Below are 22,477 nucleotides of genomic sequence, written 5' to 3' on the forward strand. Positions count from 1 at the left end.
ACCTCCCTTTCAGAGGAGGGGGGACAGAACCCCTGAGTCTAGGGGAGGGAGAAGAGGCCCAGGCTTTAAAAAAGGCAACATAAAGTTTCTCTTTCCTCTTAACTTTTGTGAAGTGACGAAAAGCTGAGGAGGAGCCCTGGATGGACACTTCCCTCTCTGCCAGGGTGACCTGGGTCGCCTGTGGCTTGCCCATCTGGTGTGTGCCCTGGACCGTCTTACCCAGAGCAGCAGGGCAAAGCCCGAGGCAGGCTGTCATCTCTCTGGTGTAGTAGGAGGAGCAGCAGACATACAAATCCACTCTCCCAGGTTTAACTCTTGTCTTTGCTGCTGTCTGGTTGGGTGGCCTAGGGCAAGTCACCCTCACCCTCTCTGAACCTTAGTTCCCTCATATGTAAAACAGAAGTAACAAAAATGGGCTTGACTGAGTTGTTGTGAGGTGTAATGTAGCCAAATGCCCATCACAGAACCCTGCACAAGCATGAGCTAGTATTTCCTAAGGAGGTGACCTTTATTAGTGTCCATTCTCCTGTACTTGCCTAAGCCCTACAGCACCCAAGTGTGGCAGCCTGGAGTCCCAAGGGTGCCTCTCCCCACCTCCAGCTGCTGGCAATGCCCACACTGTCGGGGCCACCAGCCGTCCATCAGCACCATCTGCCAGCCCAGCAGGCCATTGGCCAGGAGCAGCTAAAATAGCAGAACTTCTGTCATGGTCACCATCCTTCCTTCCTGAGCCATGACACACTCCAAGTACAAATCCACATCATGTCACAAACAATTTCTCTCGTATTAACTAAGTACCCTGTCTATTGAGAAGCTCAAAAAAAGGATAGAGAAGATTCCTTGACTTTGAGGAGACTTTGGTTTGGTTCTTTCTCCTTGGTTTTAGCCATTGCAGGTTGGGAAGTGGTGACTGCTTGAAGTCACGTGGGCCCTGTGTGTGGAAATAAACTCAGTGTCCAGCGGGGGGCTGGCACTGGCTGGTGTCCATGGGCAGGAACGGGTGTGTGCATGTTTGAAACACACAGCTTTTCCCCAAGAAAGACAATGGGAACAAAACTTAAAATGGGGTTTTCAAAAAAGTTCTTTTTCCTTCCCTTTGCTAGAAATTGGCAAAGCTTCAGAAGCATAATTCAGAACTGGAAACACAAAAGGAGCAGATACAGCAGAAGCTTCAGGAGCAGAGCGAAGAGCTCAAAGGTAAAGCCCCAGGTGGCCGGACCCACGCATCCAGGTGTTCCCTTGTCCAGTCACCCTGGAAATAACTGTGAACCGAGTCTCAGGCACATTCGGGAATCTCTGGCGTATACTTAGTACAACAAGAAACTTTTTGCTCCACAGAGAATAACTATATGTGAATTGTGGTAACTTTTTACCCTATAGATCCATCTGTTTTATTTCCCTCTTTCGTCAGCACAGCAATCCCTGTCCCAGGCCTCGCTGGGCATTTGGAAGGTGGAGCTGTTCGGGCCATCAGCCTGGCGCTCTTTCATCGTAGGTGAAGAGGATGTGTGTGCGCATGGCTGTGCCAGCGGGTGGTCGGGCGAATGTTGGAGTAGTGTTTGTTTGCCACAGATTTGCAGTCGCATTTTTGATCTGCCCAAGACCACTTGGTCTAAGGGGTACCCGTGTCCTCTGCCACTGCCCTGGCGCTGAACGAAGGACACTGCTGAGCTCAGGAGCCACATCGCCCCCAGGCTGTGAGGTGCAGATGCTGGAAACCGGGGTGCGATCACTTTATTTAGGGCTGTGAAGCAGCTGCTCTCAGCCCAGCTCTGTCCATCTGTCGCTTTCCAACTTGAATTCCAATCACAAGCACTTGCTAAATCCCAACAGGCTCATGAGCCTAGTGGTTTCTGACCAAAGAGTTTAAATCACTGCATTCTCTTGCCTGTCTTTTCTGGGAATCTTTTCCTTCAGCTCTGACGTGGGGCATGCAAGTCATGAGGCTTCAGACCTGGGCGTTGAGCTCCCCCAGGCCCAGCACAGGGTGGGGATCCGGAGCACAGAGCCCTGGGGGTTCAGGTCAGAGTGTGAGAGAGGCACACGTCAGCAGGGGAAGTAAACACCCCAAGTCCTCGTCAGAAGAACAGGAAAGGCCGTTCAGATGAGGCCGAGGATGGGCATGACGTCCTGCTCTGGGTCTGCGTGCCCACCACCCTGCCTCTAAAGACCGATGCTGAGCAGAGGGAGGTCAGGGGTCTGTAAGCAAACTTTGACCCTGAATTAGGGGAGGCCTTACCCACCGCCACCTTTTTCATTACAATGCACCACCCTCGAATGTCTGGGGGGGGTTTCTTTCAGTGGGATTTCCCACAAGAAAATTTAAATCCCCACAAGTGTGTTCTAAAAATGACATCATTGATAGCATTAACCTGTTTGGGTGGATAATTTCATATCTTCTTCTAAAAAGCATGTGAAAACTTCCAGATGCAATGTTCATAAACTGCTTGTCCTGAGGGTCCCCTGCAGGTGGCAAATAGTGTTTGGGGAAAAGCACCAGCCTTCGCTCACCCTGTGACCTGTGGCTAAGGGACGTCCCCAAAGCCACTCCACTGCTCTTGAGCAGCATGTGTAGCCTTTTCGCAAATGGCCCAAGATGTTAAGCACCAGAACTGAATTCTTTGAGTGAACTGAAAATCGCAAGGATATCAAATATGCTAACTTCTAAATTTAACCTCAGGCTTCTTTTCTCATAATTTCCAGGTGACTCATGACATTTTAAAGCAGTCATTTTAGTTCAGAGATATTTGACACTGCATTGGACACACTATTAAACTGTTGTTTTGGGGTTTCTTTTAACCAAACAGTTTGGAGGATTGCCATTGTCACTTCCTCCCCGGGCTCCACTCTGGGACGGGACTCAGGGATGAGGCAGAAGGCAAGAAGGAGTGTCAGCGGAGCACAAATAGGGACAGCAGACTTTGATGGCCGCTCCCGTTCAGAAGGGCACCTGTAGTGTGTGGGCATGACAGGGACGTGGGACTGTCACGGCCAGAGAATGTCCGGAACCCCGGTGACTGCTCGTTGTCCAGCACACCCTTCACCTACACTTTGTGTTTAAGTGAAGTGGTATCGTTTTTACACTTCCTCTTCCCCAAACGAAGACCGACACTTCATTATTTTCGTGATTATCATGAGTGACTGGTTCTCGATCAAGAGGAACTTTTATTCCTCCCTGACCCCCAGGGACAGTTGGCAATGTCTGGAGACATTTTTAATTGTCACAACCAGGGAACTGCTACTAACACCTTTTGGTAGAAGCCCGGGGTACCCCTTGGTGCCCTACTACGCACAGGACAGCCACTCCATGACAAAGAGTTACTTCGATTGACGTGCCAGTTGTGCTGAGGTTGAGAAACCCTATCATAAATCGATCATTTTTCCCCAAAGGGTTTCTATTTACTTTTAATAATAATAGTTATTATCTTAAAGCCAGTATGCCTAATTTTAATCAAACAAATGATAGACCAATAAAAATGCTATAAACGAAACCAAGTATAGATTCCAACATGGCAAATTTGTGAGAATTATTTCGAACCCCCATATTTCTAATTTATAAAAGTGACAGTTATACTCTTGTCCTATTAAATAATAAATACCCCACAATTGTTCTTGCATTCTTTCCTAAACATGATGTGAAACGACCAAGGCTTTGGTTTGCAAACATATTTCCAAAAGCATTGTCTTTCCACAGGGAAAATGGATGACCTCACCAAGCAGCTCTTTGAGGATGTGCAGAAGGAAGAACGACAACGAATGTATGAAGTCTGCTTTGCCTTGCAGCGACTGCTGCCCTCTCTCCCTGCTGTTCTCCACTCCTCTTCTCAGCTTGCAGACAGCAGATCACAGATACAGGAGAGTGGGGTGTGCACATTTTTAGGAAGTGAGAGACTTGGGGATCCGTGAGAGCTGAGGCCCACAGTGTGCTCCTTTCAGACACTGCACAGGTTCTGCAGTTGTGGGCACTGGACCCCCAGGGAATTTCTTGCTTTCCCTTAACTGCTAAGACACTGAGAAGTTCAGAGACTGTCACCCCTTTCGACTCCCATCAAGTCTAAGAAGTGAGATTATTGGGTAGGGGAATATATCTCCCTTGCTTCCCGCACCTGTTACATCCGTTAACTTGACTCTTGTCCCAGACAAGAGATATAAAACCCATCACCAAAACTAAGGCGACCCCCTATGACCTTGTACCATACCATCCCCACCTTTTCTATGTCAATATCAAACCCTTTGCTAATCTCCAAAGACTTCGGTTTGGGCTCCTTTCTCTTAAGGAATCAACTAGAAGGTTTTAGATCTCAAAGCAGGAACGTGTGGCAGGGTGTACGGGAGAGATACGACCTTCTTGGCCTGTCTCTGTTGGGGACCAGGAGGCTCAGGGCTGCCTGGGGTGGTAGGATGTACGTTCAGTGCTTCCAGGTGCACTTAGTGAGCAGGAGAGCCCGGGCCTGGGCAAGGAGGCAGGATGCCAGAAGTCAGGGGCAGGCGGGGGAGAGGGCAGTCACTGGAGCGCTCCAGGAGCTGACAAATAGACAAAGTGTCTCCTGGTGCTACATCAGTTTAAAATAGGGGTATTTGACTCTTAACCTTGAAAAATCTCTTTTTCTATGAACTCTTAACTCTAGGAGCAGGGCTTAGTTTTTGGTACCTCCCTGTGTCGTGGGGCCACTTGGAGAGATCATTTCAAGCAGGGGCTTAGAGAGCCAGGCTGAGGCCGGGTCACCTGGAGTTCTCTGCAGTCCTCATCAGCACGCACCTGTAACTCAATCTGGCCCCAGTCAGTGACAGGGAAGTCTCGGCCACTGGCACAACCCTCCAGGGGTGCAAAGATGCCCACAGTCTGAGGGCACGCACCCACATAGATTAGAAGACAAATTTAAGCTTCTTTTTACATGTGACTTCTGGCTGCATTCTGCTTCTTCAGTGGTAGTTTTCTGGCCTCTTAGGAGCACTGTGGGTTTTCTTAAAACCTGAAAACAGAGTTTAAAATTTTGTCAATATCTGTCAAAGGAAATGAAACAAAAAACTGTTGGGAATGGGACTCTCTTCCTCAGAGTTTTTCTCTTTGTGCTATAAAAGCAAGTCGGTTATAAAATGAACTGAGTTGACAGTTTAGCAAGTAGAATGATGCTTTGCAAACCCACTGGGCTCCTAGAACTGCTTCAGTTCTAGGCCTCCGTGGGCTGTGCTGGGCTGGTCTAGGTCATGCATCTCTCTTCAGTGACTTTTTGGTAAGTCATCCCGTATTTAATTGAGCAACTGTCACATGAGAAATTGGGTTTTCATAAACTTTGGGGCATCCTAATTTGCTGAAATTTATTCTAGAATGTTTACAGAGCTGCACCCTTCGACATATTAAATGACTGTATTCACTTGTTCAGGACCAAGCCAAACCCCTCCTGGGTCCTTGGAACTTGGCAAGGGCCAGGACTTGATAGAAAGTGTCAAGGTCTCTGTTGAAGGAAGTGGCCTCTCCAAGGGAACCTCATGGAACCAGGGGCCTTTGGGAGCACAGTAGCCCAGCCACCACTGAGTCTTTAAGTCCCGCCTCCCTGTTCTGTGTTTCCTCTGTGCGGGACCACTGTAGACCAGCTCCTTGGATCAGAAGGCGTGGGAAGCTTTCTTAACCCACAGAGACAGGAAACAGCTAAAAACAAGGCCATTGCTCATTGGAACTGTCACTATAGACCCTAATTAACTTGTCTCTTTTCTGGAGTCTCCTCTTCTTTTCAAAATGGTATCTCGTTCTAAGCCAGGGTAAAGACTTTTAGAGATGATTCTGAATTCATTTTTTCCCCTTTTGCTGCCTAGACTTCTCGAAAAAAGTTTTGAATTGAAAACACAAGACTATGAGAAGCAGATCTGCTCTTTGAAAGAAGAAATTAAAGCTCTGAAGGATGAGAACATGCAACTACAGCACCAGCTGGAGGAAGAGCGCATCACCTCTGACGGCTTGAAGGGCGAAGTGGCCCGGCTGAGCAAACAGGCAAAGGTGGGAGCCCCTTCTCACTGTCAGATGCGCTGTGTGGCTGAATCTGCTCAGCTGCACAGAGGGAGCGGTTTCACATTCCCACAGGATCAGACAACTGGGCGCGTCCCAAGGCCAACAGTGAAAGGACCCTGATTCCTCCACTTCTTCCAAGTATAACCCCCAAAGCCACCTTTGATTTAACAGTAATCGTAATTGCTTTTTGTATTTTATTTTTTAGATATTTATGTATTTTAGACAGGGAGGAAGGGAGGGAGAAACAGTGGGAGAGAAACATCAATGTATGGTTGCCTCCGGCACACCCCCTACTGGGGACCTGACCTGGCCCACAACCCAGGCATGTGCCCTGACTGGGAATCAAACCAGAGACCCTTTGGTTCGCAGGCCAGCCCTCAATCCACTGAGCTACACAAACCAGGGCATGCTTTCATATTTTAAAGGTCAGCTCTCTAACATAAAGTTACTCAAATATACTGACCTAAAGAATGTTATATATTAAATTATAACTTGATGTGAACTCTTACACAATCCATCATGTTGCTGTACATCCATAAATTCCTGCATTACAACTAAATTGCCTCACTATCAGAATCTCACATTCTGAACTATTATCAGGCAGTCCCTCAAAAGCAGTGATCCATGCTTGGACAACCAAGACTGAACTGGAATCCCCTCCCTACAGGAGTACATAAACCTGTGTGTCCCTAAGTCCTTGAGTGCAAAACATTTCAGTGTAAGGCTGGAAAGTTTTTAAGCTTCCACTAACAGTGTGAAACACACATTAGTAGAATATGTGTTAAGACTGGCAAATATTCTTTGTAATTGTCATGGAACAGCCATGGGTCTGGAAGATCACTAGGACTGACAGCTGAGCTGCCAATGACCTTCACAGCAGAGCTGTCACACTGTCTGGGCCCAAGGACTGGGGGACCAGGAGGAACCGCACTCTCCTACGACGGCTTCGTTCTTAGTGGTCACATAAGAATGCGTCTGTCTGTCTGTGGGGGCAATGCCATCTGGCTACAGTCTATCTTGGGAAATCATGTGGCTGCACTTGGGGTGAGGCACTACTATTTGTCACTTACTTCCTCTTTGGTAACTAAAACTGTGGTCCAAACTCTCCCATGTGGTAGAGATTCATCTTATTTGCAAAGAAAGTAAACACATCATCATCATCAAGTTATCTGTGTGAAAATCCAGCTATAAGTAAATACACACATGACTTGTAATAAGTGCTGAAACGTTACAAAGAGCAGGGCTTTCCGATCAGAGGACCCTGGGCCCCATCAACTTGCCCTGTGACCCCGAACATGCCATTTACCCTGCATGCAGCTTCAGGTTCCTAATCTATAAAAAGTTGCTCTACTTGCCTATGGGCCCGTCATAAGGAAGAGGTCGTGTGTGTAAGGCGATCAGTAAATGTCAGTCTGATCGCCCTTCTCACCCCTGGAGAATCAGGAGAGGTAGCCCTTAAACATTTGGACTAATTGACAGAAGTACCAGCAAGGGGTTAGTTGCCTCTGCACAGATCCCATGGCTACAAAAGCACAGATCTGAGCTCCCTCCTCCAGGTGAGCCCACACAGTAAATGAAGGCAGGATACAGCTTCCTCCCCACAATGCGGGCTGCCCCTTGGTGGACCCCAGTCACCCCCCATGGCCACCCCCAACCTCCTGGCTGTGCCCTGGCCTGACACTGCACCACGTCCAAACCCAGCCAGAGCCTGAATCCGCGCTTCCGAAGGTGGCGGCCTTGCCCCCACCCTCACGTCCAAGACTTCATTGTGCAGTGAAAGAGAATTTAGCCCCTCGATTTTACTTCTCCCTGCTCCCCTTCCTCCCCACCCCATCTAAGTTTGTGGTAAGTAGTTATCGCTTCTCTTTCAGTAGGGAAACCAAGTCTGTTGACACAACCGGGTAAATCTGGGAATAATTAGCAATATTTTGGGCAGTTAAAATGTTTCAAGGCCACAGTGTATGTATGGGCAGTGATGGTTTAACAAGCACTGAAGAAACTGCAGTGAGGATGCCCTGCACAGATATACAGCACTGAAAGAGTACTACCTTTGTTTGATATACACTGTAATAGCTGTCTTTTTTCCTCACCTGGTGTGGTCATTGCACGATTCAGACCATCTCTGAGTTTGAAAAGGAGATAGAGCTACTTCAGATGCAGAAGATAGACGTGGAGAAACACGTGCAGTCACAAAAGCGGGAAATGAGAGGTAACAGAGCCCTGAGTACTGAGCCCATGGGGTGCAGACTGCCTTTATCCTAGGTGTCACTGCTGGGGAAATGCATTCTTTGACTAGCATGAGGCAGTCTGGCTAGCAGGTTGGATGTATGGTAAGCTGAGTGGCTGGTTGGCTTCATAGTAGCTGGTGGGTTAAAGGGCTGGTAAGTTCCTTAGCTGCTGGTTAGTGGGAGACCCTGTGACCCTAGAAAATGGGACCCTAGAAAGGGAAGAGAGAAGAGAGCTCATCAAGAAAGTAATCCACACAGCGCTGCCTTTTCCTCTCAGAAAAGATGTCAGAGATCACCAAGCAACTTCTCGAAAGCTGTGAGATTGGAGATGTCAGAAGCAGGTAATCATTTTTGTGTTATCAAACATTTAGTAACATGCAACACATGAGACAGACACTAGATTTTCTTACCCTCCTTATTCTCTAGGCTGTCTGTAGAAGATTTGGAACATTTAAATGAGGATGGAGAACTTTGGTTTGCTTATGAAGGACTAAAGAAAGCAACCCGGTAAGAAAGTCCCCTCAGGGTTTGGTTTGGTTTGGTTTGGTTTGGTTTCAAAGATAATAGATTATTATCTTTGAATCAAAGATAATAATCTATTATTGGAAAATTGATTATTGGAAAATCGAAAGATTTATCTTACATAGATTTAATACACAAAATAAATTTATTAGAGTAAAATGACCTAATAATCACTAGAAATATTTATTTGCGAAGTAAGTAATTAGTAACAAAGAACACTCTCTTTATAGGATAAAATGCTGAATAAAAAAACTTATAACCTATCCAGTAAAAACTGATTATATCAAATAAGTTAGCCATGCTACTGTTGATGTTGCTATAGATGTGTTTAAATGTAAGTAGTTTGCTGCATTTTTTACATTAATAAGCTTTATTTTTAGAGCAGTTTTACTTTTATAACAAGATTCAGCAGAAGTTCAGAGAGTTCTCATATACCCCCCACCCCACACATGCACGGCCATTATCAACACCTCGGAAATGGGTGCATTTGTTAAAAACCGACAAACATGCACTGACACATCGTTCTCACCAGAGTCCGTAGTTTATATGAGGGTCACTCTTGATGCTGTGCAGTCTGTTGGCTTTGACAAATGTACAGTGAAATGCATCTTTACCACTGTTGCATCACACAGAACGTACTTTTGAACTATTAGAGTAAAAATGTAATTTCAACAGTGTCTAAAATAATATTTCCTATTATAATTATTTCCTAATAGGAAATAATATTTCCTATTCCTAATAGGAATTACTATTCCTATGAGGAAACACATAAGCTTCCTAACTAGCTAGGATGTTCTTATTCTATGTGCCTAATTCCACGGCCTGTGACGATGAGCGTGTAAAGAAACTTTCTGTTCTTAGTGCACGGCTCTAGCTGCTTCTGTAACTGCTGCTCCGCCCCTCCTCCCTCAGTGTTTTGGAGAGCCAGTTCCAGTCCCAGAAGGATGGCTATGAGAAGGAGATTGAAGCTCTGAACCTCAAAGTGGTGCATCTAAGTCAAGAAATAAACCACCTGCAGAAATTATTTAGAGAAGAGAATGACATCAATGAAAGTATTCGTCATGAAGTTACCAGGCTGACATCAGAAAACATGGTATGGTCCCGCCCATGGGCCCTGGTGGTGGCGGTTTTCCTTGAGCTGTTATTCATTAGTGGAGTAAAATTCCATTTCTTGGCAATAAAACAATGGATCCGAGTTATATTTCCTAGTAGTAAAATAATTGGGTCAGAAGAGAAGCTATTAAATTACCCCAGGCTAGAGCACACTTTGATTTGAGAATGTTTTTTCTCCCATAGGATGGGCCCAAAGTGTGTGTGTATTTAAGTTTGTTTTCTTTTAAATCTAGTCCTAACCCCTTGGAAAGTGACCAAAAACACATAAAGGTAAAGGGTGACTCTTGAGTGGGGCATGCGTCCCGGAGGTCAGTCTCTCTGCTCGCTCCCCTCACCGCCCCTTCCGCTGCATGTGTCTCCTCCTCTCTTCTAACTCGTGCCTGCTGGTGTGGAGAAATGCTTCAGAGCTCTCCTCACTCAGCATATCCTGTTCTTGGCCCCGCATTCCCAGTAGTCACCACCCCATTTCTTCGGGGGAGTTGACCAGCCTTCTCAGTGGTCATCCAACCGTGATTTCTCCATTTACCTCCTCTTTACTCTATAGCTACCCAACTTTGTCACATGCCCCTCCCACTAACTGAATCTGTCTACGTCAAGCTGTGCACATAGGGTTCATTTTCATTCTTGTCTTCGTCTCTGAGCAGCACCTGATGACTTAACTACTCCCTTCCCTTCCTTATTGTTCTGGTGGCTTCCAGGACACCACCCTCTCCTCAGTTTCTCATCCCACTTCACTGACTGTCCCTCCTCAGCTTCTTCACTGTCTCCCCCTCCTCTCCCTCCCCTGTAACTACTAGGAAATCTCAGGTCTGTGTCAGCAGCTGAAGAGATGTGACCCTCCCACCACGGACATGTGGACCAGTAGTTAAGGACCTTCACATCTTTGTTTATTCCTTGGGTAAAACTTCCATGAGGAATATGTAGTAAAATCCAATTGCACAATCAAACAAGTACTCTTTATCTGAACTTCAGAGGCATGGGTGTTTTTACAAACTTGTATAACAGAGAAACTATTTTTACCCGCCTCAGGGTAGAGGTGATGGACATTTAAAAATATATACAGATAAGGACAAAGGATTGCAAAACATGCTAGATGATTCCAGACCTCCACTGACATAGCACAGCCTGGAATTCAAAGGGCTCAGTGGAACCCATTTGAGATGGTTTTCCTGTCCCTGGGTGAGGAGGCAATGCCTCTGGGTCCAGACCACGGAGGCCGCCACCCTGTCCTCACTTCACCCCTCCCTCAACTCAGCACGGAGCGCTCCCCCAGACAGCACACTTCCTTCTCTCCAGGAGACAGCGGTGATGTGGGGACTGTGGCTGCGAGGGCCACTTCCTCTGAGCATGCTGGTATTTCTTCTGACTATGTAGGTCTTGAGGCAAAAAGTCGTAATTCCAATCCAGTCTGACGTCTTGGCTGGCCTCCTTACACAACTTACTAGACATATGTTCGATGGGCTCCTAGAGAGTTTAGTTTGCTTCTGACCGGCTCTGAGATTTTTAAAGTTCGTAGATGAAGTATTTTATACTCTAATATCTCTCACTCTTCTAGATGATCCCAGACTTTAAACAGCAAATTTCAGAACTGCAGAAACAGAAGCAAGATCTTGAAATCCGCCTGAATGAACAAATGGAGACCATGAAAGGTAACTGGGACCCTCCTGAAACGGCTTTTAGAAAACAGTCCTCTCTGCAGGAAGTGACAGAAAAGTCATCGTGCCCACGGGTCTCCAACTCTGACTTTCCGTCTGGCCGGGCAGGGAGGTCAGTGGGAGACCCGGGCTGGGTGGGGCTCTCAGAAGGTGCCTGGGCATGTGAAGGCGGAGCTGCCTCCAAGCTCCGGTGGTTGTTGCCAAGTGGGAATGCCAGCCCCAGTGTTGCCTGATACTCCCGTTTTTAAAAGAGAAGCCATTTTTATGTGAAATACCACAGTTTTAAAATAATGGCTTAAAAGTAGTTTAAACATTGTTCAGGTCAAACGAAACCTGATCTCTGGCTGAATACAGTTTAGGAGCCCCGACCACTGTACATAGGACCGGGCCCAAATCAGAACCCAGTGCTATGGCCCCGGAAGTACTGACAGTTCTTCTCACTGCAGGAAAAGTAGAATTGTCTAATCAGGTGAATGGCAGTCAAGAAGAAGAAGGGATGAAAAAAAGGTGAGTGTTAACGTGGATTACCTCAAATTCATGCTCATGATGTGCTTTTCTGAAATTGTGGGAAATACCAAGATGTGTTATTAAGCTGAAAAACCTAGGCGCTAATTAAGGTGTATAATTATTAGCATTGAAATGTGAGGAAAAGAATACATGTGCACGCACACACGTGTGGGACAATGAACAAAACAAAACAAACAAAATGCTGTTGCCTGCAGGGAACGCAGCTGGATGGCTGATTGCACAGGGAGGGGAGGAGACTTACTCTTCACCATATACACTTTTATTTTTTTAAATATATTTTATTGGTTATGCTATTACATTGTCCCATTTTCCCCCTTCACTCCCCTCCACACTGCACACCCTCTCCTACCCACATTCCCCGCCTTTAGTTCATGTCCATGTGTCATAAGTTCTTTAGCTTCTACATTTCCCATACTGTTCTTACCCCCCCCCCCCCCCGTCTATTTTCTACCGACCATCTATGCTACTTACTCTCTGTACCTTCTCCCCCTCTCTCCTCCTCCCACTCCCCTGTAGCTAACCCTCCATGTGATCTCAATTTTTGTGGTTCTGTTCCTGTTCCAGTTGTTTGCTTAGTTTGTTTTTGTTTGTTTTTTTTTGTTTTGTTTTAGGTGTGGTTGTTAATAATTGTGAGTTTGCTATCATTTTACTGTACATATTTTTTATCTTCTTTTTCTTAGATAAATCCCTTTAACATTTCATATAATAAGGGCTTGGTGATGATGAATTCTTTAACTTGACCTTATCTGAGAAGCACTTTATCTGCCTTTCTATTCTAAATGAAAGCTTTGCTGGATAGAGCAATCTTGGATGTAGGTCCTTGCCTTTCATTACTTGGAATACTTCTTTCCAGCCCTTTCTCACCTGTAAGGTCTCTTTTGAGAAATCATCTGACAATCTGATGGAACTCCTTTGTAGATAACTGTCTCCTTATCTCTTGCTGCTTTTAGGATTCTCTCCTTCATTTTAATCTTGGCTAATGTAATTATAATGTGCCTTGGTGTGTTCCTCCTTGGGTCCAACTTCTTTGGGACTCTCTGAACTTCCTTGACTTCCTGGAAGTCTATCTCCTTTCAAATTGGGGAAGTTCTCCTTCATTATTTTTTCAAATAAGTTTTCCACCTGTTGCTCTTCCTCTTCCCCTTCTGGTACCTTTATAATTCAGATGTTGGAACATTTAAAGATGTCCTGGAGGTTCCTTAGCCTCTCCTCATTTTTTTAAAATTCTTGTTTCTTCCTTCTTTTCTGTTTAGTTGTTTCTTTTCCCCCCATATTTTTAAAATTTAATAATTTTTCAAGTATAGTTTGCTCTCTTTTACTCCCATCCCTGCCCATCCCCCCATGCTCCCACCTCTCTCCCATTTCCACCCACTTTAGTTGTTGTCCATGTGTCCTTTATACTAGTTCCTATAAATCCTTCCCCTTTTCCCCCTGAAACTCCCTCCCCTCTCCCCTGTTTGGTTGTTTCTTTCTTCCTTCTGGTCCACTCCATTGATTTGACTCCCAGTTTCCTTCCCATCACTATCAGTTCCCTGTACATTTTCCTCTATTTCACTTAGCATAGCCTTCATTTGTTCATCTAATTTGCAACCAAATTAAACCAATTCTGTGAGCATTCTGATCACCAGTGCTTTGAATTATGCATCTGATAGGTTGGCTATCTCTTGGTCTCTTAGTTATATTTTTCCAGGAATTTTGATCTGTTCTCCCATTTGGGCCATTTTTTTTTTTTGTCTTGACATGCCTATTATGTAGTGAGGGGTGGAGCCGTAGGTGTTCCCCTGGGCAGGGCAACCCAGTTCCTGGGTTGTGACTCTGTATGAGGGGCAGAGGTCTGAGAGGGAACAGTGGTGCTTGCTCCACTCTCTGCTGGATTTCAGTCCCTTCCGCTGCTTCCCTCAAGCAAACTGGTCCTTTCTCGTGCTGGTTGCCATGTGGGTGGGCTTTTGTATGTTCTATTCCCGTATGAGTCTCTCCAGCAAACTCTCCTGTAAGGCTGGGAGTCTCTCCTGCTGCCTCAGTGTTTTGAGGCTCTATTTCCCGGTGCTGGGGCCCTGGGTTGCATGGTCTGTCTCACTCCCCAGTTTCGCCGGGTTCTACCAGCCGCCTTGTGCGCCGTGTCCCCATTCCACAGTCTGCCGCCTCACTGGGTCTGCCAACTGCTGCCTTGCGTGCCAGGGTCTCCAGCCACCACTTTTTTTTTGCCTTGATCCCTCTCCACCCAGCTGCCTAACTCCACCCCTCCTACCCATCTGGATGAATCTGTCTACTTTAATTCCTTGGTTGTCGGACTTCCATACAGTTCAATTTTCTGTTGGTACTGGTTGTTATTTTGTTCCTAAATTTTTGTCAACCTTATTTTGGTTGTGCGAGGAGGCACAGTGTGTCTACCTACACGTTCGTGTTGCCAGAAGACTATGTACACTTTTAAACCCTTAGAATGTACACCACATGGACATGGATTATCTGTTCAGAAAACTGGTTAAAAAGAAAACATTGTGAAATACAGAACATGTCTTCTCATAGCAGACCATTTAGGGTAGAGGCTAAAATCCCTGTTGATAGAAGATCTTCACTGATAATTGCCCCAGATTTATTATATTCTGACCAGCAGAGCGCCTGGTGCCCTAGAGGATCCTTGTGAGGGAAAAGTTCTAGAACAGATTTCCAGTCAAGATGGTAGCATAGGCAAACATGGCTCACCTCTTCACACAACCACATCAAAATTACAACTACAATATAGGATGACCATCACTCAGAACCATCAGAAGTCAAGTCGAATGGAAGTCTGACAGCTATGGAATTAAAGAAACCACATCCATCCAGATGGGTAGAAGGGGAACAGATACAAAATGGGCTGGTCCCACACCCATGTATGGTGGATAAAAATTTGGGAGAGATATCTCAGGAACAAGGAGTCCCAGCCCCACACCAGGCCCCCAGCCCAGGGTTCCAGTGCCAGGAAGATAAGTCCCCACAACTTCTTGCTGCAAAACCCAGCAGGGTTTGAGTCAGTGGAAAAAATTTCTAGGGCCGCAACCAGTTCCTCTTAAAGAACCCACACACAGACTGACTTACTCACACTCACTGCCTCTGAGATCCAGCACCGTGGTAGCACTTTGAAGGCATAAATGGCATACTGAGAGAAACTGAAGTGTCTGGCATCAAAGTTAACAGAGGCCATTGTTCCTTTTCTAAGGCCTTCCCGAAAAAGAGTTGCCAAGCTGGTTCCATATTTGAGATTCCATCAACCTGGCTAACACTGTTTGACTCACCTTGGAGATCCCCAAGAGACTCCACACCACCTAACTTACCAGTCCACTCAAGCTGCTTTTGCATATGAATGACTGGTTTTGGCTCATGCTACACACCTTCCTAAATCCTTTCAAACAAGCAACAGCTGGCTTCAGTGAGCCCCAGGTCCAACACTAGCAGCAGCCAGCCTAGATTCACAGCTTGGCTTTTCCTGGGAACCTCCAAGCCCAGCACAAGTAGCAGCCATCTCAGATGGCTTTATAGCTCAGACAGGTGGGGGCTGACCTTGGCCTGCACCACCTGGGAAATGCCTGGTGGATAGCTACAGACCTTGTCGGAGCACCACCACCCTGCCCCTGCACAGTTGATCCTCCACGGAGGGCAGTGGTTGGTGGTCAGTGGTCACAGCCAGTCCTTGCAGCTGACTGGCCTGAGTAAATACCTCCCATTGATCTGCCAACAGCAACCAAGGCTCAACTACAAGAGGGGGGTGTGCTCAGCCCACATGAAGGGCATGTCTCGAGTACTCAGCTTAGGTGATAGGAGAGCCTGTGCCACTGGACCCCAGAGGACACCTACTACATTAGGCCACACTACCAAGACATGGAGTCAAAGCAGCTCTACCTAATTTACAGAAACAAACACAGGGAGGCTGCCAAAATGAAGAGACAAAGAAACATGGCCAAAATAAAAAAATAGATAAAAACTGTATAAAAAGAACTAAACAAAAGAGAGATAAGCGATCTATCAGATGCAGACTTCAAAGTACTGGTTAGAGGATGCTCAGTGAAGTTAGTGAGGACCTTTACAGCATGAAAAAATCCAGTCAGAAACAAAGGATACACTAATTGAAATAAAGAACAATTTATAGGGAAACAACAATAAAGTGGATGAAGCCAATATTTAAAACAATGATTTGGAACAAAAGGGAAAAAAAAACAACCAGCCAGAACAACAATAAAAAAAAAGAATCCAATAAAATGAGGATAGTATAAGCAACCTCTGGGACAACTTCAAAAGGTCCAATATTCACACCATAGGGGTACTAGAAGGAGAGGAGAAAGAGCAAGAAACTGGAAATCTATTTGAAAAATAGTGAAATAAAATTTCCCTAAAATGGCAAAGGAAATAAATATGCAAATGTGGAAAGCACAGAGAGTTTCAAACAAGATGGATGCAAAGAGGCCCACTCCGAGACACATCATAATTAAAATGCCAAAGATAAAGATGAAGAGAGAATCTTAAAAGCAGCAAGAGAAAAGAAGTTAGTTACCTATAGGGTAATTTCCATAAGACTGTCAGCTGATTTCTCAAAAGAAACTTTGCAGGCAAGAAGTGATTGGTAAGACATATTCAAAGTCATGAACAGCAGGGACCTACACCCACAATTGCTCTACCCAGCAAAGCTGTCATTTAGAATGAAGGAGCAGATAAAGCTTCCCAGACAAGAAAAACTAAAGGAGTTCATCATCACCAAACCATTATTATATGAAATGTTAAAGGTACTTATTTAAGAACAGAGACAGAATCATGGATACAGAGAGCATTTTAATGGTTGCCAGATGGGAGGGGTGGTGTGGGGGATGGGTGAAGAGGTGAGGGGATTAAGAAGTACAAATAGGTAGTTAAAGAATAGACATGGGGGTGTATAGTACAGTGCAGGAAGTAGAGGAGCCAAAGAACTTATGTGCATGACCCATAGACATGAACGGTGGTGTGGGGATCACCAGAGGGAGTGGGGAGTGCTGGGTGGAGGGGAGCAAAAGGGAAAAAATTGAGACAACTGTAATGGTATAACCAATAAAATATAATTTTAACTAAAGGAAAGAAAATTTCCTGTTTTGCTGCCAGGTTGTTGAAATGCTTAATTTTCAGAGCAATTAACGGACCCTATGTCCCAGAGAGCATTTTTTAGTCCTGGGACTTCATTGACAGGATAAGGAAGAAATGAGCGCCCATTAGGAAAGTGATGAGACACCATTTTAGAACTCTTCTTTTTTCATTAACTTATTTTTCAATTACAGTTGACATACAATATTATATTAATTTCAGGTGTTCAACGTAGTGATTAGACACTTAACATGCCTTCTAAAGTAATCACCCCGATAAGTCTAATGCCCGCCTGACAATACACACAGTTACAGTATTATTGACCATATTCCCCATGCTGCACTTTCCATCCATGAGTATTTTGTAACTTTTTATGGGCTTCCTTTTCTCTCTCTGACTCCCATCTTTTTGAGTGTCTGATCCCCAGGCTGTTTACAAAGAAGATAATGAAGCTTTTGGTCACGAGGGTCTGAGTGGTGCAGATGTCCCGTGGGCACAGTCAAGGGGTGTAGGTGTAGGTAGGGTGAGAGCCTGGACCTCTTGGCAGGTTAAGGAGACTGGGGCAGTCCATGGACAGTTTTATACCCCAGCCAACCCTGGTCTCCTTCCACCCCCTTCAAGGACTCCTGTATTCAGGTACTGTTGCTTTACATATAAATTAGTCAGAGCATTATTCTGTCTTTGGAAATATCAGTGCTTGTGATGGCAATGAGTGACTTCTCCATGATGGTCAAGCCCATACCACAATTTCCTCTCTCCTTTTTTCAGGACCATAGAAGCCCAAAATGAAATGCGCACCAAAGAGAAAGAGAAGGGGGCTGATAAGATTCAAGCAATGCAGGAAGCCAGTGAGGACTTGAAACCATGTGAAACCGACAGTGAAGTAGAGAGTCGTTTCCGGCAGGAAGCATCTCGTCTCACTATGGAAAACAGGGTGAGAAGTTTATTCAGTTGTTGATAAGTGACTGCCTGCCTGTGTGCAGATGTCACAGAAAGGGGGACATGCCACCTAAAGCATGTGATGCGCAGAGACAGGTGGTCTCTGAGGTTGAGCCCCCTGCTGGGGAGTCTTGAGACTTACAGGGAAATGCCTGATAAAGTTAAGGGAGGCCCAGAGGAGAGGTGAGGTGGCACGGGCCCCGGCTCTGTCCCCTGGACAGCACCCATTCCAGTTGACAGTGCCCATGTTTTCTTCTGGGGGTATGTCCTTCCTACAAATGCTATAGTCAAAATGTTCTTCAGTGAAATGGTCATGGTAGTAGATGACAGGATTTAAATCATTAAAGTCTTCATCAACCTGAAAATGCCCTTGTCAAAATGAAACTGGGCAACTTCATGTCAGCCCTAGCAGTTGTTTTGAAATTTTACTGGTGTGTGAAACCTGAGACTAAAAAGCTCCAAAGTAGCAGATGGGGTGCTTTCCTGGGAGTTGGAAACTCTCAGGCCCCTGGCTGGCCTGGTAGCCTCTCTGACCGTGACCAGCACAGTGGGCAGCCTGGACGTGTCCACAGGCCCCACTCCCCATCGTCAGGGTCCCCCATTTTCTGTGTCACAGGAAAACCATGATGGGCTAAAGTTATATTTTATAGTGGCAGGATTTAACTTTGAAGAGTAATTATATCTAAAAAAGGGGAATCTGGGGAGTTTAGTATTTAACAGGAAGCAACAAACTCCAGTCAGGGGCACCTGGATGATGGCCATCTCTTTCCAGGGGGAGACAACTTTCTCAGAGAACAGACTCCTCGAATCACACCAAATAGCTGGCCATTGAAAGTGCATTCAAGGTGGTCCTGCCTGCCTGTGTGTCTCTGGGGTCTCGGTGGGGGCCAGTGGAAATGTGGGTGGGTCCTGTGCATGTTGCATGTCTTGTCCATGTGAACCGCCACTCCTTAGCTGTGAGTGTGGCGCTCTGGGTATGTGTCAGTCCCTTCACTGTGTGGGATTTGTGTGAGTTTGTTTCCGATGCTCCAGGAACAGTGAGGTCCACTCAGTGACCCTTCTCAGGAGCCCCCGTGTGTGTGGCTCTGTTCCCAGGTGGGGACGGGCTGGCCCTGCTGCTTCCATAATGCCCTGAGCTGGGGAGCAGTTATATCTACATGTTCATGCCAACAAACTACTCCTAGACCGACGAGTAGCCTCAGTGTTACAAATGAACAGATGGATGTGCCACAGACACATGTAATACCTATAAATTAGGTGGTGGATTTCACCCACCGATGAGGCTTAACTGTTTTAGTTTCCTACAGCCACCATAACAAATGACTACAAACCGGGTGGCTTAAAACAATACAGATTTGATCTCTCATACTTGTAGAGACCGTAAGTCCAAATTCAAAGTCATTTGAAGTCGGCACAGCCACACTCCTCCAAAGTCTCTAGGGGAGAGGACTTCCTTGCCTCTTCCAGCTTCTGGTGACTCTTGGCATTTCTCGGTTCATAACAGATCAACACCAGCCTCTGCTGGTGTCTTCTCAAGGCCTCCCCTCTGTGTGCCTCTTTGTGTCCTTTACTATAACTACCTTGTCCTATACTACTTTGTGTCTGTTATAAGGACAATGTCATTGGACATAGAACCCTCTCTAACCAAGTGCAATGTCATACTGATCCTTAATTTCATTACAACTGCAAGGACCTTATTTCCAAATAACATCACATTCAGGGTTCTAAGTGGACATGAATTTTGCAAGAACACTAATTAACCCCCTATGCAACCCTTTGAGTCAGAGAAAATCCTTTTTAGAAAAGAAATAATTTTTAAAAACTTATACTGATCATCTTACTATTTATCAAAGAAATTCCAAATTAAAATCAGATGTTGTTTTTGCCTCTCAAATAATAGAGACCTCATGGAGCTGGTAAGACTGTCTTGAAGTGGGCACTGTCAAACATGGCTTCTGGGAATAGAAATTGCTGCAAATGTTCTCGGGATGGTTTGGAGACAAACATCATGAGCCTTTCGAAGTGCATCCCTTTGACTCACTAATGCAACCTCTCAGATTCTGTTCCTAGTAAGCAATCAGATATGCAGGCCAAGATTTTGTGCAGTGTTCATAGTAGTGTTATTAATCATAGCAAAAAGGGGGAATGGATGTCGAATAATAGCGGGGAGGTTAAATGATTGTGTATTAAATGACATCCATTCAAGTGATGGTTCGGGCATATTATTAGACATGGGAAAATGTCTACAATATAATTAGGGGAATATAGAGGATGTAATTGGTATGATACCAATGATATAAAATGTATATGTGCCATATTAGGAAAAAAGAAAGGAGTGAAATAAAATGTGAACTGTGGTTCCCTCCAGATTATGGATTAATGAGTGACTTTTTACTATTAGATTTATAATAGGATGGGCTTGAATTAGAGAGAAGACACTATGCCCACACTTCTACTTGAAAGGTCGGGGCCATAGCCGAAGAAAGGTGGCCACAGAGTAGAAACGGCACAATTCCCCTTTGCCTCAAGAGTCCCCAGAGGGCACAGGGCTGCAGTGACCCTGTGTGGTGGGCACTGCCGGGCTGGAGGAGCCCGGATCCTTCCTGTGTCAAAGACACACTCTGTGCCCTTTACAGGAAATATTTGTAGGAACCTCGGACTTCCCCAGGTCTGGAATCCACATCGGCCTGGGCAAGGTCACCCCTTTTAGGGATGGACAGGCAAAGCCAGGACCCTAATCTCTGAAGAGTTTCTCTGCCTCCAGCCTCTGACGTTCAAAGAGATTAATTTGATCTCACACATTCATATTTTTTAATTCTCCACAATGAGCATTACTTCATTTACTAAGGGGGAAATAGATCAAGATAAGTGTGGTATATCCACACAATAGGATATTATTCGGCCACAGAAAGGAATGAAGTACTGATACAAGCCACGACATGGATAAGCCATAAAAACATTCTGCTAAATGAAGGAGGCCAGGCATGAAGGTACATCGGGACCAAAACCAGGTGATGAGTGGTTGCCAGGAGCTGGAAGGGAGTGGGGCACCAGGGGGTGGCAGGTAAAAATTTCGGGCTTCTTTTCGATAAGATGACCATGTTCTGGAATTAGATAACAGTGATGATTGCCCACAGGCTGGTAAAAACCACTGCATTGTGTAGTGAACTTTAAACTGTATGTGAATTGGATGTTATGTAAATTAGAGCTTAATAAAGCTATTCCCAAAAAACAAATGTAGATGCTTCTAAGCTGACATCCTTGTTTCTTTCGATCTCTGTAGGATCTGGAAGAACAGTTAGACATGAAGGACAGAGTGATTAAAAAGCTACAAGATCAAGTCAAGACTCTCACTAAGACAATTGAAAAAAGTAGGAAAAATAACATTCACTTTCTTATTTCTCAAACTTTCAGCTAAGGTCGACGTGCATTGTTGAAGTGTTTATTTTTTGATGTGGCCCCCAAGTCTTTGAAAGCCAAAGGAATGATTCTCAACTGGCGGGTTTAGGGTCTCAGTAATGGCTGATGTAAAGAGAGATTCTTCAAGGCAGGCAGATTGCTCACCACCCTTCCTGTATTAGTTATCTATTGTCACATAACAAATTACCCCAAATCTAGCAACTTCAGACAACAAATAGTGTGTTGTTACATGCAGCTTCTGAGGGTCAAGAATCCAGAAGCAGCCTGGCTCCGTGCTTCTGGCTCTGAGTTGCAGTCCAGTTGCCAACAGGGGCACCATCATCTGAAGGGTTAACTGGGGGCGGAGAATCTGCTCCCAAGCCCATTATTCTCTTGCTCACCACATAGGTAGCCCTAGCTTCCGGGGTTCCTGCAAGGAACGTACCCTGATCTGTTCATTATCGCACTTGAGAAAACCCAAAGTGTGATGTCCTTGTCAGGTATTTCTACTTCATTTATTGTTCTTCCTGGTCCACATGCAATTCGGCAATCAGAAGTCATTCTTCCTATTGCTTAGTAAAACAGTTGACACTCTACCTTTATCAGTCTTTAAGGGAACAGAACTAGCAAGTTAATAGAGAAATTCTCATGCAACAATAAGAAAGATCTGATAACTCTTTGTCCACACTACCTTCTTTTTACCATCACCAAAGGCTACTCACTTTTCTTGGCCCAACTGGAGTGCTGCCTCCTTCAACAAACATTTTCAACAGTACCAGTTCACCTCTATGTGAATTCTTATGGCCCCTGCATTCATTTCCTATGGCTGCTGTAAGATCACCACAAAATTAGCTACTTAATAGAACACAGATCAATTAGGTTACAGTTCTGGAAGTCAGAAGTCCAGAATGGTTTTCACTGTGCTAAAATCAAATGTCAGCTGGGCCGCATTCCTTCTGGAGCCTCCCGGAGAGGGGCTATTCCCCGGCCTTTGCCACCAC

At 45.3% G+C, this 22,477-nt stretch overlaps 1 protein-coding gene across 1 annotated transcript in view; it reads left to right on the forward strand.

Annotated features, from left to right (window-relative positions):
- MYO5C (myosin VC) overlaps positions 1–22,477 on the forward strand; it is an 87,793-nt gene that overhangs the window by 52,334 nt on the left and 12,982 nt on the right. The window contains exons 23-33 of the mRNA XM_037143050.2: positions 1,104–1,197; positions 3,695–3,758; positions 5,815–5,995; positions 8,123–8,216; positions 8,513–8,576; positions 8,662–8,742; positions 9,670–9,850; positions 11,426–11,519; positions 11,972–12,032; positions 17,907–18,072; positions 21,361–21,448. Of these exons, the coding sequence (XP_036998945.2) occupies positions 1,104–1,197; positions 3,695–3,758; positions 5,815–5,995; positions 8,123–8,216; positions 8,513–8,576; positions 8,662–8,742; positions 9,670–9,850; positions 11,426–11,519; positions 11,972–12,032; positions 17,907–18,072; positions 21,361–21,448 (1,168 nt within the window). The remainder of the gene's footprint in view (positions 1–1,103; positions 1,198–3,694; positions 3,759–5,814; positions 5,996–8,122; positions 8,217–8,512; positions 8,577–8,661; positions 8,743–9,669; positions 9,851–11,425; positions 11,520–11,971; positions 12,033–17,906; positions 18,073–21,360; positions 21,449–22,477) is intronic.

Source organism: Artibeus jamaicensis, unplaced genomic scaffold, assembly GCF_021234435.1.
Source record: "Artibeus jamaicensis isolate MK-2021 breed Jamaican fruit bat unplaced genomic scaffold, CSHL_Jam_final contig_548, whole genome shotgun sequence".
In the NCBI taxonomy this organism is placed as follows: Eukaryota; Metazoa; Chordata; class Mammalia; order Chiroptera; family Phyllostomidae; genus Artibeus; species Artibeus jamaicensis.